Genomic DNA, 16,659 nt, shown 5'->3' on the forward strand with positions numbered 1-16,659 from the left:
ATCCCCCATAATGAGCCTTACAATAGACAATGTGAGGAACACTACATAAGACACCATTGAACTACTGCGCCATATGGATGCAGTGACCGAGTAGAAATTTGTCCAGTGCTGGATGCTGTAACCACTCATCTTAGGGCTTTATTCACTCCTGAAATTAGATGTAATCGTAGCCATGGACAGTGGCAATACAATGAACCCAGCGGACATACCGTCTCGTTTGAAACATGATGGATATTTTACAGAAACCATTAAGTGTCCATTGTGTTCGAACTATGCTATATTTGCTTCCACTCTTGGAGCTACGAAGACTTTATGTGAATTAAGCTAATACTACTTCTGGTGACCTGTGGGAAGCTTGAATACTTCCTCAATTTATTGATGATGTGGTACAAATCAGACTTTTCGAACCTGTCTACCTAAAGGTAGCCGCGATCTTCCTACAATTCGACAATTCATGAAAGTTGAGTTTGCATATAAGGACGTAAATGTCCTTATCAGTTGCAACATTTGACACCAGAAGTCTGTTCAAGCTTACAGTCCAACATACTTCCAAAACAGAAATGTCCCTGCCATTTGCATCCAAAGTTTCCAACTACAAACAAACGCTACAACAAATGATTGTAGATAACCTAAGAACAACTCATCCGTCAGCTTGTTCTTCTATCTCTACTTGTAGTTATGGTCCAGCTGGGCACATAGTTACTGTTGATTTTTGCAAAATTTAAAAACTTGTTTAGTTACGAGAATTTTTCATAAAGGGTCATAAACAAAGAAAAACCACGTCCGTAAATTGGAATACGAATTTCAAGATATGTATGGATTCCTTTGAAAACTATGTCAGAGAATAGGTGAAACGAGAACATATTGCATTGAATTCACTTTCTGAGTGGGTTAAATGCATTCGGTCCATCATTCTTAAAAGAGGTTGTAGTTTGAAATCTTAAATGAAAGCAAAACACAGGTCAGCGCAAAAACCCTCACTGCAAGATTTGCATGACAAGTATGTTATTGTACCTGCAGATAAGACGTCCAATAACTTGATTCTTGTCTGAAGACATTATTACCATTCCTGTATACAAAGCGCTAGGCTCGCTTGATTATAAAGGAAACCCCACATAAACATTTATGCACACATTTTAAAGAAGAAATACTGGCTAAGCATGCTTCGGTATAACAATTATTAAGATTGCCTATTAATGATATGTATACTGATATTCCCTGTTTATAATGGAATCCTAAACTTCACAAGAATTCATATGTTTTACTATTGGCTCGTCTAGCTTTTTGGTTTTTGTCAAATCTACTAACTACCATTCATACCTAGCACTTTTGAATCTGGGTTACAGTGTTATTGTGATACTGGTTATCAAAAAGGTGGGATTAATATAATGTGGTTCTTAAAGTACCCCAGAGAATATTCAACACCCTCTTCTTAAAAACATTTCTTTTATCTGAACATTTGATTTTCCTACCATCTTAGCATATTCTAAACCGCAAAGACGTATTCGTTCTCTCGTTTTAGAGCTTTCAAAGGAAGATGACTGGCGGTACAAATATATGATTGTGAACTATACTGAAGCGTACCTCGTCAAAAATAGATTAAAATTTAAGAAAAAAAATAAGGGGGGCGAAATCACAAAATTGATCGAGTTTCTGATCGACAACATCTTCGTCGAGTTCGTTGGTAAAATCTTCTAACAGACCATTGACATACCTATGGGTCCTAACTGTGCCCCTCTGTCGGCTGTCTTGTTTTTGTTTCCGTGCAAGAAGTCGTAAACTGAGGGACAAAATCGTAACACAGGTTTTAAAAGATACAGGTTATTGAAAATTTTGGGAAGTTTTATGGTCGTCATAATGTTCACATTGACAAATACTCTATTTCTTCGTGCAATATGAAGCTGGACGTGTTTGATGATCATTAGATTGCCTGGTGGTTCCGTAGTGATATACCTCGTTCTCAGTTAAGAACGTGACATTACTTAATTGGATTGACCAAGATTTACATGGAGGATGTCGTCGATGAAGCAAAGACACTTACTCTTCCGGAACACCTGGTCTTCTTCTCCTTCTACGTTTTCAGGAGTGTACGTGTAAATAATTCTTTTGGTTATTTTTCTCCCTAGTTTTAATGAGTATGAGTGTGAATTGAGATTCTGTGGACAAGTCGATATTTTCTTGCTTTTTTAGTTAATCTTCAAAAACCATTATAAACATGGCAATTAAAATCTTGTTCCATCAATGACTTATCATTTTCACACTGCCGACACTAGTTAAAATCAACACCTGTGTTTTAAAGCCTATCATAAAATCTGACTTGGAAATTATTTCGAGAGATATACATTATTATGAAATTTTGTCTTCGAAAATATTTCAGATTGCTGTACACATGACACTGACAACAGATTTCTACTTTTTTCTTTTGACCGCTTGTACTACGCCACGAACTAAAATCGCCCCGTCCTGATGCAGCAGCATTGCAGGCCACACTAGATACTCAACAGTTTCTCCTGATCGATCGTAAAGTCTGAAGTACTGAGTATCTACCTTCTCTCCACCCTTGACATTATATGTAAATTCTATTGGTGGGTCTTGAATGGCACAGAGCCAGCAGAGGTCTACACATTTTTCTGCGTATCGGGTCACACCTTCATTTAAGGTACGATACGTAGGATGTTTATCCCGGAAATGCTGAAAATTAAAAAAGCTTTATTTCAGAAAATCACAGCATAATATTTTACTTACAATACGTCAAACGAATAGCACAATCACTGTAAGACTTATTTCGTCGTAACTCGTGCAAAATATCATGCAAATCATATAATGAATATTGTATAAAAGACACACAAGTGAATCAGATAGACTGGAGACAAACAATTAATTAAACTGCATCATACAGTTGTTTCACCTTTCTATAACTCGTCATGGATGCCAAGAGCCTAAATTGTGAAACCTATGCGACGACATAAGAAAACCAACTAGACTGTGAGGTACAGTGTCCCATTTATCTGGTGATTTTAAATGAACGCCAAGTACATTTGTATTTTCTAAACCTTGCCACTATTGAAATTAATCGACAAGTCATGTTGACTTTAATCTTACACCTGGCTTGGCTGTGTGATATATTAATGTGACATCTGTAAAATCATAAAGAATAAGACATATTTATAGTCTATAAAACTCAAGATTTACCTCAAATAACCCTTTTCTTGTTTCTTTTGAAGCTAACTTTCGACTATCTTTAAGGCTTTTCATTGTCTCTGTATGGTACTGATCTGCATTTGGTTTTGATTGTATCTAGAATAGCATGATCATCATTTTACATAATATACTGTCAGATCAATATACATTCGGGAAAATGTACTGTCAATTAACTGTCAGAACAACAGTCAGAATAATATACTGTCAGATTAATATACTGTCAGAATAATATGCTGTCAGAATAATATACTGTCAGATTAATATATTGTCAGAATAATATGCTGTCAGATTAATATATTGTCAGAATAATATGCTGTCAGATTAATATATTGTCAGAATAATATACTGTCAGATTAATATATTGTCAGAATAATATACTGTCAGATTAATATATTGTCAGAATAATATGCTGTCAGATTAATATATTGTCAGAATAATATGCTGTCAGATTAATATATTGTCAGAATAATATGCTGTCAGATTAATATATTGTCAGAATAATATGCTGTCAGATTAATATATTGTCAGAATAATATACTGTCAGATTAATATATTGTCAGAATAATGTACTGTCAGATTAATATATTGTCAGAATAATATACTGTCAGATCTTTATAAGTAAATTCAAAACAATATACTGACTGAACAATATATTCTCACAACAATATACTATGAATATACTATCAGAACTACTATCACAACAATATATTGTCCGAATGATATACTTATAAAACAATTTACTGTCAGAATAATATACTGTCAGAACAGAATCTGTCGGATCAATACATGTAATTTCAGAACAATATATCGACAGAACTATATACTGGCATAGCAATATACTGTGAATAAACTGTCGGAGCTACTATCAAAACAATATTCTGCTAGAACAATATGATGTCAGATCAACATACTCTCAAAACAATATACTTTCACATCGACATACTGTCAGAATGATATACTGTCAGACCGGTATTATAAAAGAAACTATGTGAGATCAAAATCATCTCATATTAACGATGCTCATGAACTACTTTATAGAACCACGTGTTCAATGTTTGTTTTCCAGTGATGTTCAATTTACAAAAGGTGATCAACTATTTATTAGAATGCATCTTAGTGTAAATGAAGTACTGTGCAAAACCGACTTGGCCGGAATGCTGCTTTAACATAAGTAAAAGAAATGGGTAATTTTGACTTTAGATTAAGAACTGATTTATGCTAGCATACGTCGTCACTTGAAGACAGAATAATGAAAAAAAAATAAAATAAAAGCTTATGTCGATGATATTCTCCCTTAAAGTGCGTGTGGTGAAAAGCGAAGAAATTATTTGACGATTTCAACAAAGTAACTGTACCGTGTGCGTCGTCAACCATGGATGAAGCATCAGGTTCTCTAATGATACAAGATGGTGATGTCCCAGATCCCTACAGAACTTCCAGATTTCCTGGTTTCAAACATTTCAAATGAAAAAAAGTCTTTTTAAGGGAAATTATAAAGATATTCAACAAATATATAGCTGCTGAATGGCATGATGATATCCTTCCCTTACAGTGAGCTTAATTAATCAAATTCCATGAATGTTTCTTGTACCTGAATGTTGAATTATTTTGCATATAACCATCGGTAAAAGATCACGTCATACACAAACTGGCATATAAAATCATCAAAGATCAGTAGATGTGGAAAACAATTTTGTTCTTGTGTACCTAGATATTTTAAGTCAAGGTTCATTTACTGATTTTTACTTTTATACAATTACCATAAATATATCCAAAAGAACTTGAATATTTCCTTTGTCATGTGATCCGGACATTGATTCGAAAGCCTCCGTCCACTGGTTATCATACAGTTCGTTGAACATCTGTGCCAGTTTCTGTGGACGGTTAGGATCACTGAGGTCGGTAATATCAGGGTTATTGTCGGATAACTTAGCTCCAGCCAGCTTACTTAACCTGAAACGTTGTGAACGTAACCAGGTCTCAGTGACACGAAGTATAAGTATATATATATATAAGAGTGTGTGTGTGTGTGTGTGTGTGAGGGTGTTTGTGTGTGTGTGTGTGTGTGTGTGTGTGTGTGTGTGTGTGTGTGTGTGTGTGTGTGTGTGTGTGTGGTGGTGTGTGTGTGTGTGAGTGTGTGTGTGGTGTGTATGTGTGTATGTGTGTGTATGTGTGTGTGTTATTTGGATCATCATGTTTCACTACGTGGACACATTAACAGTAGATTTACTCTCCAAACCATTTGAATTATCCTTATGATATGTGGCCCCTAATCTTTGATTGGTAATTTATTAAAAGAAAACAGTTTCAAACACCAGATCGGTATCCGAATTCCTAACAGTGTTTTTATGTACGTATATCTTTGCCTGAAAATCTAGGTTTTTTCTACCTTAGTAATCAAAATTTATACGATAAAAATGTGTTTTTTCCGCTGAAGAAATTACGAATCTCGTCTGGTGGGCCTAAAAAACCGCAGCATAACAACATAGGATCAGAAGGTAGTCATGGTTCTTATTAGGGCTACTTAAAATAACAATTAGATTAGGTTAGGTATAATTACATTATTTACCTATGTAGAAGGTCTTTCTTTTCAGTTTTAAGTGACTGCAGCTGTTTTTGCATACTGTCGTTTTCGTGCATTAACCGATCCATCACTTTCTCATATTTACTATCTTTTCCACTTTCCCTGCCACTCCGCACTACAGTTGACTGTCTCTGTAACCTCTGTATATGTTCATTCAGCTGTGCAATTTCTTTGAGAAGCTCATGCTCTTTGGTCTTCCAGCTGATAAAAATATATTACTTATATGTAGTATATTTGTTAACAAAAAAAAAAAAAAAAAAGAGAGAATGTGGTGGACATCAAAGTCAAGAATATACTTACTCGCTACTTTGAACAATATCTGCTTGAGAATGCACATTCAATTTCTTGGCCTTTAACGGAAAAGCAAGTACAATTATATTAATACAAACATTTAACATCCTAACTTTTAACGCTCGACAAGAAATAAAAATAGAACGTTGTTATAAGAATTACAAACCAAACATCAATGTTTCAGAATTCTCTTTCGTAGAACACCGACTTCAGTCTCAAGTAATGTATAACAAATATGATTTACTATTAGTGAATATGTATAATAAAAAACAGTCTCCCTCTAACACGTGAATCTTCATGTTGCATCAATTGAAATTTTTGTCATACTATGTTTTTCATATTTGGCTAAAAATAGAATACAGTAAGTATTTGTCGAAAAGACTATTAAATGAGATATCTAAATGGTCTTTGTATGAATCGTGATTTTTTTTAAAGAAATAAATTGCGGTGATATTCTGTATCACTGACGGCCATTTCAAACAAGTTTAAATCATAAAGATTCTTCTTAAGAAATGTCAATAACAATTCTAAAGTTCAAACATCGAAATGACTACATGTGGCCACAACAATAATTTCAAAACTGAAACGAAATAAAATCTTTGATGATGACGATGATGATGATGATGACGATAATGATGATGATAATGATGATGATGATGATAATGATGATGATGATAATGATGATGATGATGATGGTGATGATGATGATGATGATAATGATGATGATGATTATGATAATGATGATGATAATGATGTGATGATGCTGCTGCTGCTGCTGCTGCTGCTGCTGCTGCTGCTGCTGCTGATGATGATGATGATGATGATGATGATGATGATGATGATGATGATGATGATGATGATGATGATGATGACGATGATGATGATGATGTATTATCTAGTGTATTTCGTGAGTACATGTACCTTATATCAATTAATCCAAACGCCAATTAAATAAAATTGATGAAATAAGTAATTTTCTTCAAACGTCTATGAAGCAAAATGAGATTTGTTTCCAGTGTTTTTACCTCCAATAGTTTCATGTTCACGTGTTCTAATGCGTCTTTGAAACCACTTTTCATGTATGCTCTTTCGACATCAGGAATTTCCTTGATCAGTTTGAGCAAACTGTCCTCGAATTGGGGTTTATGATGCGATGGTGCCTCTGGCGCGGGTCGCATTGGACTTCTATGCCCCGCTTGTCTTGTTTGAACATGCTTGGAAACAAATACACCATGGGAACCGTATCTGCAAAAAAAGAAATAAGATTTTTTCTTAGCAAAAGTTAAATTCCGTGACTTGATTGTGGCCAATATATTGTTTTAAAGCACCATGTCTTATGTCTGTTTAAAAATGAAAAAGTATGTATCATACAGACAGGAATTCAGATATTAAATCTGTGATATTGACTCACTGACAGTTCAGAGAAGCATTAAACACTTGTATTTGTCAGTAGCTAAATCAAGCATTTTGGATTTCGTAATTCGGTCTTAGTCTTTTCATTTATATTCAAGAAACTGACCATTTACGAGGGGTATTTCGGAAAACTCATTCTGTCTATGATTTGAAATCTTGAATCACTTCGACATACATCACTACACAACAGTTGATTTATATAAAAACTAAACTGACATCTTGTTCAAAACAATACAACTAACCTTTAATTTGGTAAAACCTAGAAGGTTGAGGGTGAGGATGATAACACGTCTTATGGAATATTCATCAAAAAGTTCCAATAAAATGCAATTTTAATGCCGATTTTATTTCTAATTAAAGTTTACACTCCACATACAGGGAATTCACAAAGCATCGACAATATGTAACATTAAATTCGTTACCAAGTCAACTAAGCATTGAACTGCATTCAACTGGCGTTCACAGACATATGAACACCACCAGAAAAAGGGTAGATTCAGTAAAGCATGCTAGCTATGGACTACTGACAAAAAGCACTTCAATACTTTCAATACTTTCATCGTTATAATGAGATACCGTGTGCTCTCTGGTAAGCATGATATTTTATCAAGATTTACAAACGAACATGTCATCAGTTACTAAAGCATTGTAAGGCTTATGATAGAGTTTTCATGCGAGCCATGTCCGGAAGGTGTGTCAAAGTCACCAAAGGCGTACCTGTCCAAGATGTTTTTCGTTGTTGCAATACCCGAGGCCATTTAAAAATCGTGCCTAAAGAGAGGTAGACATTCAAGGACAATTTTATAGTGTCTTCATACTGAACTGTCATAACTGGGACACGATGTCATTCGTTTATATAATAATGACAACAGACATGCTAATTCTTAATGCTCATTTTTAGCTAACACTTATCAAAAAGAAGTAAGTATATAAGTTAATTTGCTATTAATGCTATTAATCCTTTGGCCTCCAGCATCAAGGTATCGTCCAGAAACAGCAAACAAATCAACCTATGTTAAAGTTAGCGTCCGAAAACAGCAAACAAATCAACCTATGTTAAAGTTAGCGTCCGAAAACAGCAAACAAATCAACCTATGTTAAAGGAATCGTCCGGAAACAGCAAATAAATCAACCTATGTTTGCATATCGCAGTAAATCCTATGTTTATGGGTTTGTTCTCAATATCACGATCTCGAAAACTGACGGACAAGCTCACAACAGTGTTTCAAGAGATGCATGCTGAAAAAGATGGGGACGTTTCCCGGTGTCATAATGATGTTAGACGTGTTGGGTTTCGTTAGTGTACCAGTCGGTTACGTTACTGTTTACTTCGTCCTCATTTGGAATTGTGACATTGCTTAATTGGAATGATCAAGATTGGGATAGTGAGCGTGGTCGATAAAGCAGAAGAGGCTTAATCTTTAGGATCACCTGGTCTTATTCTTCTAGCGTATTTTTGTAAATCTTTCTGATTCGGTTAGCATGTTGGTATTTTTCTGTTGTTTTCATTCACGTTTTCATATGTTGTGTCTATTACATATCTATTTACCTTGTATACGTCTTTGAACTTCCCCTAAATTACCTTAACATGCAGGACACATGAAGGTTTTTTTTTAAATAGCATTACTTAACGTTATTTTATTCCGTTCTTCATCAAATATAACAAAGGTGAAATAATAAAATAAGATTAAATTATATTGTTTTTGTTAACCTTTTAATTGTCTTACATACACATACTGTATATTCATTGCACCTATTTCTATAAATCGTAATGATTTCACCGATCAGTTCCAGCAGAGCGTATTTGAAAGAGCATTATTATCGAGAGTTATTCAATATCATTAACCAAGAACTTGTGATAGGCAGACGTTGGCATTATCTGTTCTAATTCGCTTCGAAATTCTTAATCAATTACCGCAATTTCCGGAGTCAGCCTTCGACTATTGCATTCACCAAATTGGGCAAAAATGGTAAAATGTTAAAACAGTTTCTGTATATGTCCAGTAGTATTATTTTGATGAAATTTACGCTAGAATTTCTTTGTAGTTGGACAAATGTTCGCATATGCCTTATATTCAAGTGGTTCCTACATGTCTTCGCCTTACAACAAGATATCAGCCGACGTTAAAGGTATAATGACTGATCAAGCTTTACTGCATCGTTAAAATAATCAAACATTGTCAGATAATAAGTTATAGCAACTTACCCATATGTTTTCTTGCTCATTCTGAAAAGAAAAAAAGTTTTCTACTTAGCGTTGAGGATTTATAAAGGTCTGGCGGCTAGAATTTCTAAAGTGTACTTTTTGTTTCATTATTTTTATTCTTGTTTCTTTTCTTTTGAGAGATTTGACAAAAGAACAAAACCAAAGATGTCAAAACAATATCTTGCTGCACCATGAAGGTTTTTACATATTTAGTATCCAATCAAACCAGTATAGTATTGGAAAACAGTACTTGGAATGGAAGTGATAACTATATTTGGAATAAATAAAATAATTCCTAATTCCAGAGTTAAATGTGCATTTTACGAAAGTGTATTTTCTCAATCCGAAACATTTTTCATGTAGTCGCTCTCACGCTTTAAAGGTATGCGATCCAAGAGGTAAGCACTCGGTGTCTCTACGACGCTTAGCATGTACTTTCGGTTTACACATGGTTGTCATGTAAAATTTATTTTACGATATTGACAGCAAATATATCGTCATAAAATAATGCTGTTAAACTATGCTGAAACGGTATCATAATCATTGATATCTTGAATCATTCACTTAACCTTTTTAGGCAGAAATCGAAAGTGGTGCACCTGTTACACTTGACTGATACCTCATTTTTACGTGTAGTTATGTACGGCTGTTGTGACAGTTACCTGCAGACCACTAGAAGACTGATAACATATACTTACGTTGATCAGAATATCTAGGCTAGATGAACCTTGATTCACCGACAATCGAGAGATGAGTCACTCCCTACAGATCGTGTATTGGTAGTTTTTAGGACAAACTAGTGTGTTATTTTGTTGATGTATCGCGTCGCCATTTTGTACGAGTGAGTGACGTACCTGTATTTACGATATGGGGCCCAGAGAGGGGGGTTACAGATCTGTGGTGCCATTTACCTTTTTAATTCACGAAGTAATATCGCTAGAACGGTTAGATGTTATCACATAGTCACCATGGTGAACATTTTGAATATAAATGTAGGTGGGTGATACCATTGACTTCGTTGCCACAAAATTCATTTTTGGTGTTTCCAAATGGGCGGGCGTTTGTATTGTAACGTGAAAGAGTCTTCACAAATCATTTTTGTGGAAAGTGCCTTCTACAGAGTCAGGAAAATAAAGAAAATCACATAAGTAATAATATTTAAAACGTGATTTGTACCTCTTGTGTTACAATTGATACTGAAAAGTATAGTAAGACAAATTAAAAGAGTACATATTTGCAAAAATAATTCAAATCTAGCATTATTTCTAGATATCTTGACAAGACGTCTTGTCTGTTAATAAAAAATTTTGTAATGAAAGTTGCGTTAGTTGGTATATCCTTCCTTTTCAAGTTTAAGATAGCTTCGAACCAGACTATAAAATTTTAAAGTGTGAAATAAAATAGCTGATGAGAAACTCGATGGACAAACCTTTTTTCAATGTTTTTATTCTTAGATAGTATTGATACGTCCCTGGTATTGATAAATACTCTGATTCATGTAATTCTTTGGTTTAAATACAACAAAAACTAGTTACGTTAGACACGACTATTTTTTAACGATTTCCATGGTGCCATATTTTTTTAACACGTCTTACCGATGTTTTGGCTAATCTATGTTGAATATTGATTGGTCATTCAGTACAAATAATTTCCTATGCCCAGTTTTACAGATTGGGTTGATATTATACTTTAATGTTGATCCAGTAAACAATTCTCCTTGTTTTAGCAATCACAGTTTGAGCGACTCATGATTTTGGATTTTTTTATTACAAAATAATAATTACCAATCATTATGAAAAACAAGATAAGAAAATGAATAAATTCTGTTGCAATTAGTTTCACATTAAATCTTCAATTAAAAGGCAGTGTCTTTGCTCCCTATTAAATATTCAATTAATTTAGCCTCATTTGAAAACAAATTCAAATTACCATATATATAGGCGGACAGTTACAATTCTTTCCCTTGTCAATAGAATATTGAAGATCTCCACCAGTTAAACTCTCTCAAGAAAAAATATTTTAATCTCAAAGGTCTTTCTCTTAATTTCTCCACGGTGTTTCATGAAAAAGCAAATATGGAAATGGTAAACATGAGTGAAAAAATTAAGAGGAAAAAGAATTGCTCCATGTTTCAATGATGTACCAAGTTTTAAAGAGATTTGGAGAAATCTTTGGACAAGAAAGAAAAAAGGGCAATAACTTCTTGTTCAAAATTAGAATAATTTGTGGTATTCAAAGTTAGAATAATTCCCAATATTCAAAATTTGAATAATTCCCGATATTCAAAATTATGATAACCACACATTACACCTGATATATTGTCACATCATTGATAATGCAAAATGGTACATACAGTAATGGACGTGAGTATCTATTGAGTGAAATGTTTGTTTTGGGCACTTCATACACTAACAATAATTAACAGATACATTATTAGTGTTAATTAATATTAATTTAATTAAGAACTTCTATTCTAAGTGTAAGAATCAAGTTTTCAGTTATAAGCTCATAAGGAAATATATCCATTTAGAAATTGATCCATTTAGTATGAAGCTTGATGGCTCAGATAGCCGCCATCTTTGCATGATGGCTTCAATAGGAATACCCTGGTTTTAAATTTTTCGGGGAACGTAGCATTACAAGTATTTACCTGGATGTCGATGTATAGTCAGTGAAAGGCAGTAGACTTGTGCACTTTCTACTATATATTGCATTGTTATGATTTTTTGGTTACTTAAACCACCAATTACAATTCATACTTCCCAGCTTGTTTAGGTTATCCATCTCAATCTGAAATATCATCCGCTTGCCACGAGAACATGTAAGTTGTTATCGTAAGCCACCCATGCACACCCTGCTCCAGGGTGGATTGCGTATTCTCCATATAATCATCACATGTGTGATTTATCACTGATATCTATAATTGCAAAGAAAATATTGAAGCCTTCTCAAGACATCTCTGCAACTGAAAGCAAATCACAACACTGCTAAAACAGGATTCAAAACTAGGACTTCAAAACAAATACTAATCGGAAGATATAATAACGCATTTCCATGTAGTTAAATGTTGTTTATTATTTAAAAGCAACAAAAGTCGATAAATAGCGTAATTTATATCGTGATATTTACAGCGCATTGAGGTGCACCGGTGAAATACATGGACCAAAGCCGCTATAAATGAAAGCCAGGCTTAAGTGAATAACCCTCTCGACTATGCCTCCTCCTACAACTAGACAAAATAGATTACATAGTTATGTGGGTTCATATCTAGCACATGTGGGTACACAGTATGTGCAAACCATAATGAAATAATGTTCTATTGTTAAAATATAGTACTATAAGACAGTCCCAGTTGTTCAAAAACTAGTTAGAGACAACCAGTGTTCGTGAAAATTTCTGAAGTAGAACCAAATAAAATTTAGATAATTCTTTATCCTAAAACAGTTGTAGATTTATTGCGAGGAAACAGATTTTTTAAAAATTTAAATACAATGATACAAACAATTCTAATTCCCAAGTTCAGTTTAGACCCTACTTTAGAAAGTAATTCATGCACCTAAATTACCTATGACAAGTTTAAAAGCTCTCCTTTGATTTTTTTTTCCGTATGAAAGCAATACAAAACGCAATGTCTCCAGGAAAAGTTTTCTGCTTAATATAACAACAATCATCTCTCTGTCAAAATGTTAAGAAATGTTTGTGGCACTGGGGTGTAGTGTGTTTAAAGCCATATCAATTACTGTACACGTGTTTATAAACTAATATTGTACATATTTACAACAGTTTGCACTTTGGTCAAGGAAGATGAGTTTCAGTAAACACTCCTACATTACCTAACACAAAATACTAAGTGTATTACCATAGTTTGTCGGGGATTCTCTAACAATTTAATGTGTCATGACAAAACCAAAGGCTAGCCGTAAACCATTTGATTGGTTGAGGAGATAACAAAGGCCAGCAGTAAAACATTTGATTGGTTGAGGAGATAACAAAGGCTAGCAGTAAACCATTTGATTGGTTGAGGAGATAACAAAGGCTAGCAGTAAACCATTTGATTGGTTTAGGAGATAACAAAGGCTAGCAGTAAACCATTTGATTGGTTGAGGAGATAATAAAGGCACTTTGTGTATAAATATTGAATTTCTTACATATCATTCCAAAATAAATGTGAAGTAATACCTTACTTACCTTGTAGATACTGTACAGAAAAGATCCCGCTGAATATAGTGGGTACATAGAATATATAGTACTTATCAAGCTGCTATTTAAAGGTAGTGATGTAATTATTAATATGTCAACCTTTTTTTCTTTGTAAAAACAAACTGCTATTTAAAGGCAGTAATGTAATTATTAACATGTCAACCTATTTTTCTTTGTAAAAACAAGTAACAGTATTCATGGCTGTCCAGCCATAATGTAACATTTGATTTAGAGACAATTTAATTTTTTTAATTAACAAATGAGAAAAATATGTTCATTGACGTATGAATGGCAAATGACATGTGAATGCCTTGCCATGCAATAACACCAACAGTTCCATTTTTGCTTTCATTTTTTAAATCAAAACATGTGTATCTGAACATAAACAAAACGAAACAAAACAAAAATATGGGATAATACAACAATCACACCAATTTTTTATTATTCAGCGTTGCCAGTATTGACCATATCATGAAAAATGCAAGAATCACCTGGTATTTCTTTACTAATGAAATTATTTAAAAGTTTTAAATTTAGTTTTTGTATGTAATAAAGTCAATATAATGCTCAAACATAACACAGAACATCATCTCAATGCTGAAAAATGCGATACATTGTAGCTAAACCACAGAACTGATGAATAAGTTAATTTTACCTGACGACTCTTTAAAACATCCTGTCACCCTTGATTTTGAAGGCCATTATCAGACATTATTTAACAAGAGATTGACGACAATTTTTAAAGGAACTGTGTCCTACATGCCTACTTTAGATTGCTTTAACTGTGTATAAATATCTACATGCTAAATACATAATAATCACCAAATGAAAAAAGTGTCTGAAAAAACCTTGAAATAAATATTAAAAAGCCAACAAACAACTGCTAGACAGATTACAGGTACATTAACAAAACAATCACTATGCAAGCTCACTGAAGGAAGCTACGGTACTATAATCATCATAGTAACTTAGAATGGCCAATATATTTATTTTGGCAACCTAGCTGATCAGTATTTGGTTTGTTATAAGTAAAATTTGTATATCAATTAACAACAAGTATACAGAAACAAGTGAAGAGGAACATCTCCAAATCTGACTGGACATCAGATTTATGTCGATTAGTTAATAATCGTCAGCTGGTCAGTTGGCTGAGGACTCAAATTAACTAAGAGTTTCATAGCCTTTAAAAAATTCAGTTGTTATTTACAAACAACTCCATTTTCTCCAATACTAGGCCCCCTCCAGTTTTATCAGGCCATGAAGAATACATAATACACATCTTTGATGATATATTTTTGTAATTGTTGTAGAATAATTACGCTTAAGTTCTATCACATACCCAACATCAATTACATATTCACGTGGCATACCTGTAAAACCTTAATAATATAAAACATATATCTTTATAGGGCTCAATTTTCCTGGGTTTTCCTTTTAAATCGCTGTTCAGGGGACACTTGATTTCGTGGGTACAAATCGCTGTTCATGGGACACTTGATTTCGTGGGTACATATCGCTGTTCAGGGGACACTTGATTTCGTGGGTACATTTAGTTCAATAAATCTATTTATACTCAATTTAACAGTTTGTGGATGTAAATTCACTGATAACAGCACCCACAAAATCCATGAAAATATATCCTCCTCAAAAATTGCCGACTTTACAGAAAATCACATTCAACTGAACTACCAAATCAAAACTTCTGGTAAATATTGCCATATTTTAACACTCAGTTTATTATGTTATACAAAATTTCTCTAGATATATACATGACATTATTTCCCATCACTGTATAATACTGGTGTAAAAATACGCTGAAGTTTCATTATACAAGGTGGAGATAAGGAATTGGTCATATTAATAATCTGCAGTAATTCTCTATCAACAAGTAACTACAAAATTGTCCTGTAATTTTACAGTCAATAAAAATACACATAAAGATCAAACCACAAAATATTTCCTGTTTAATGAGTATTTTTCACATAATTGCCTTGTTTTCCAGTTTGAATACCATAAATTTGTGGGTATAGTGCACAGTTACGTTTTTGGGGTCAGATTAAATATACATATATATCACACGAATATTTATTATCGGTAACCGCGGTGCACCAGTTGGTGTTTTGATCGATCGATAATTAGGAAACCACAACAAGCGTGACCCTAACACGTTTAATTATCTTATGTAAACAAATTCACGCAGGTGCCTGACTTAACAAGCATTGAAGGCCAGGCTAATAGGATAATTAATGGCTATTAACAGGTAACACGTTGAGTATAAGGAGACTGATGACACCCAGCTATATACTCATGTCATATTTGTTAGTATTACACATGTAATATACATTGTTGTCACAATACTATTGATATTAAAATGTCATATATTCACAGATAGCACTATGATGTAACCATGGAGACCATAGATATATGGTGCATACATGACTTTAAGTTTCACATTTTGCTACCATTTTTGACAGAAAACAAAAAAAAAATGTTTCCATTTGAAATGTGATTTATGAAATTTGTCATGAAATATTCATTTAGCTCAGCAAAGGTTCATTAAAATAGAAAATTCAAAAACCTTGTAAGATCCCATACACATTGATATACTGTTATCTTTTGTGATAAAAGACACATGCTTTTCCCGACTGAATATTGTGTAGCAAGCAAAGAAATCATCTTGTTCACCATACTCTGATGAGTACATTCACGCCAGATTTCAATATGTAAAACATTCATCACGCCATTAATACATTCAATCTAATGC

The 16,659-nt window shown here is 33.6% G+C and overlaps 1 protein-coding gene across 1 annotated transcript; it reads right to left on the reverse strand.

Moving 5' to 3' along the window:
- Positions 1–2,386: 2,386 nt before the first annotated feature.
- Positions 2,387–10,478, reverse strand: LOC132558351 (uncharacterized). Its single transcript, XM_060222898.1, has 9 exons — positions 10,394–10,478; positions 9,696–9,716; positions 7,102–7,321; positions 6,086–6,135; positions 5,771–5,986; positions 4,962–5,154; positions 4,557–4,646; positions 3,193–3,297; positions 2,387–2,691 (listed from the first exon to the last, which is right to left on the reverse strand). Exons 2-9 carry the CDS (start codon positions 9,713–9,715, stop codon positions 2,410–2,412), a joined length of 1,176 nt encoding a protein of 391 aa, XP_060078881.1. The 5' UTR covers position 9,716; positions 10,394–10,478; the 3' UTR covers positions 2,387–2,409.
- Positions 10,479–16,659: the final 6,181 nt, after the last annotated feature.

The sequence above is a fragment of the Ylistrum balloti genome, unplaced genomic scaffold (genome assembly GCF_031769215.1).
Source record: "Ylistrum balloti isolate Yb309-2 unplaced genomic scaffold, AGI_CSIRO_Ybal_v1 Utg370780, whole genome shotgun sequence".
NCBI classification, from domain to species: domain Eukaryota; kingdom Metazoa; phylum Mollusca; class Bivalvia; order Pectinida; family Pectinidae; genus Ylistrum; species Ylistrum balloti.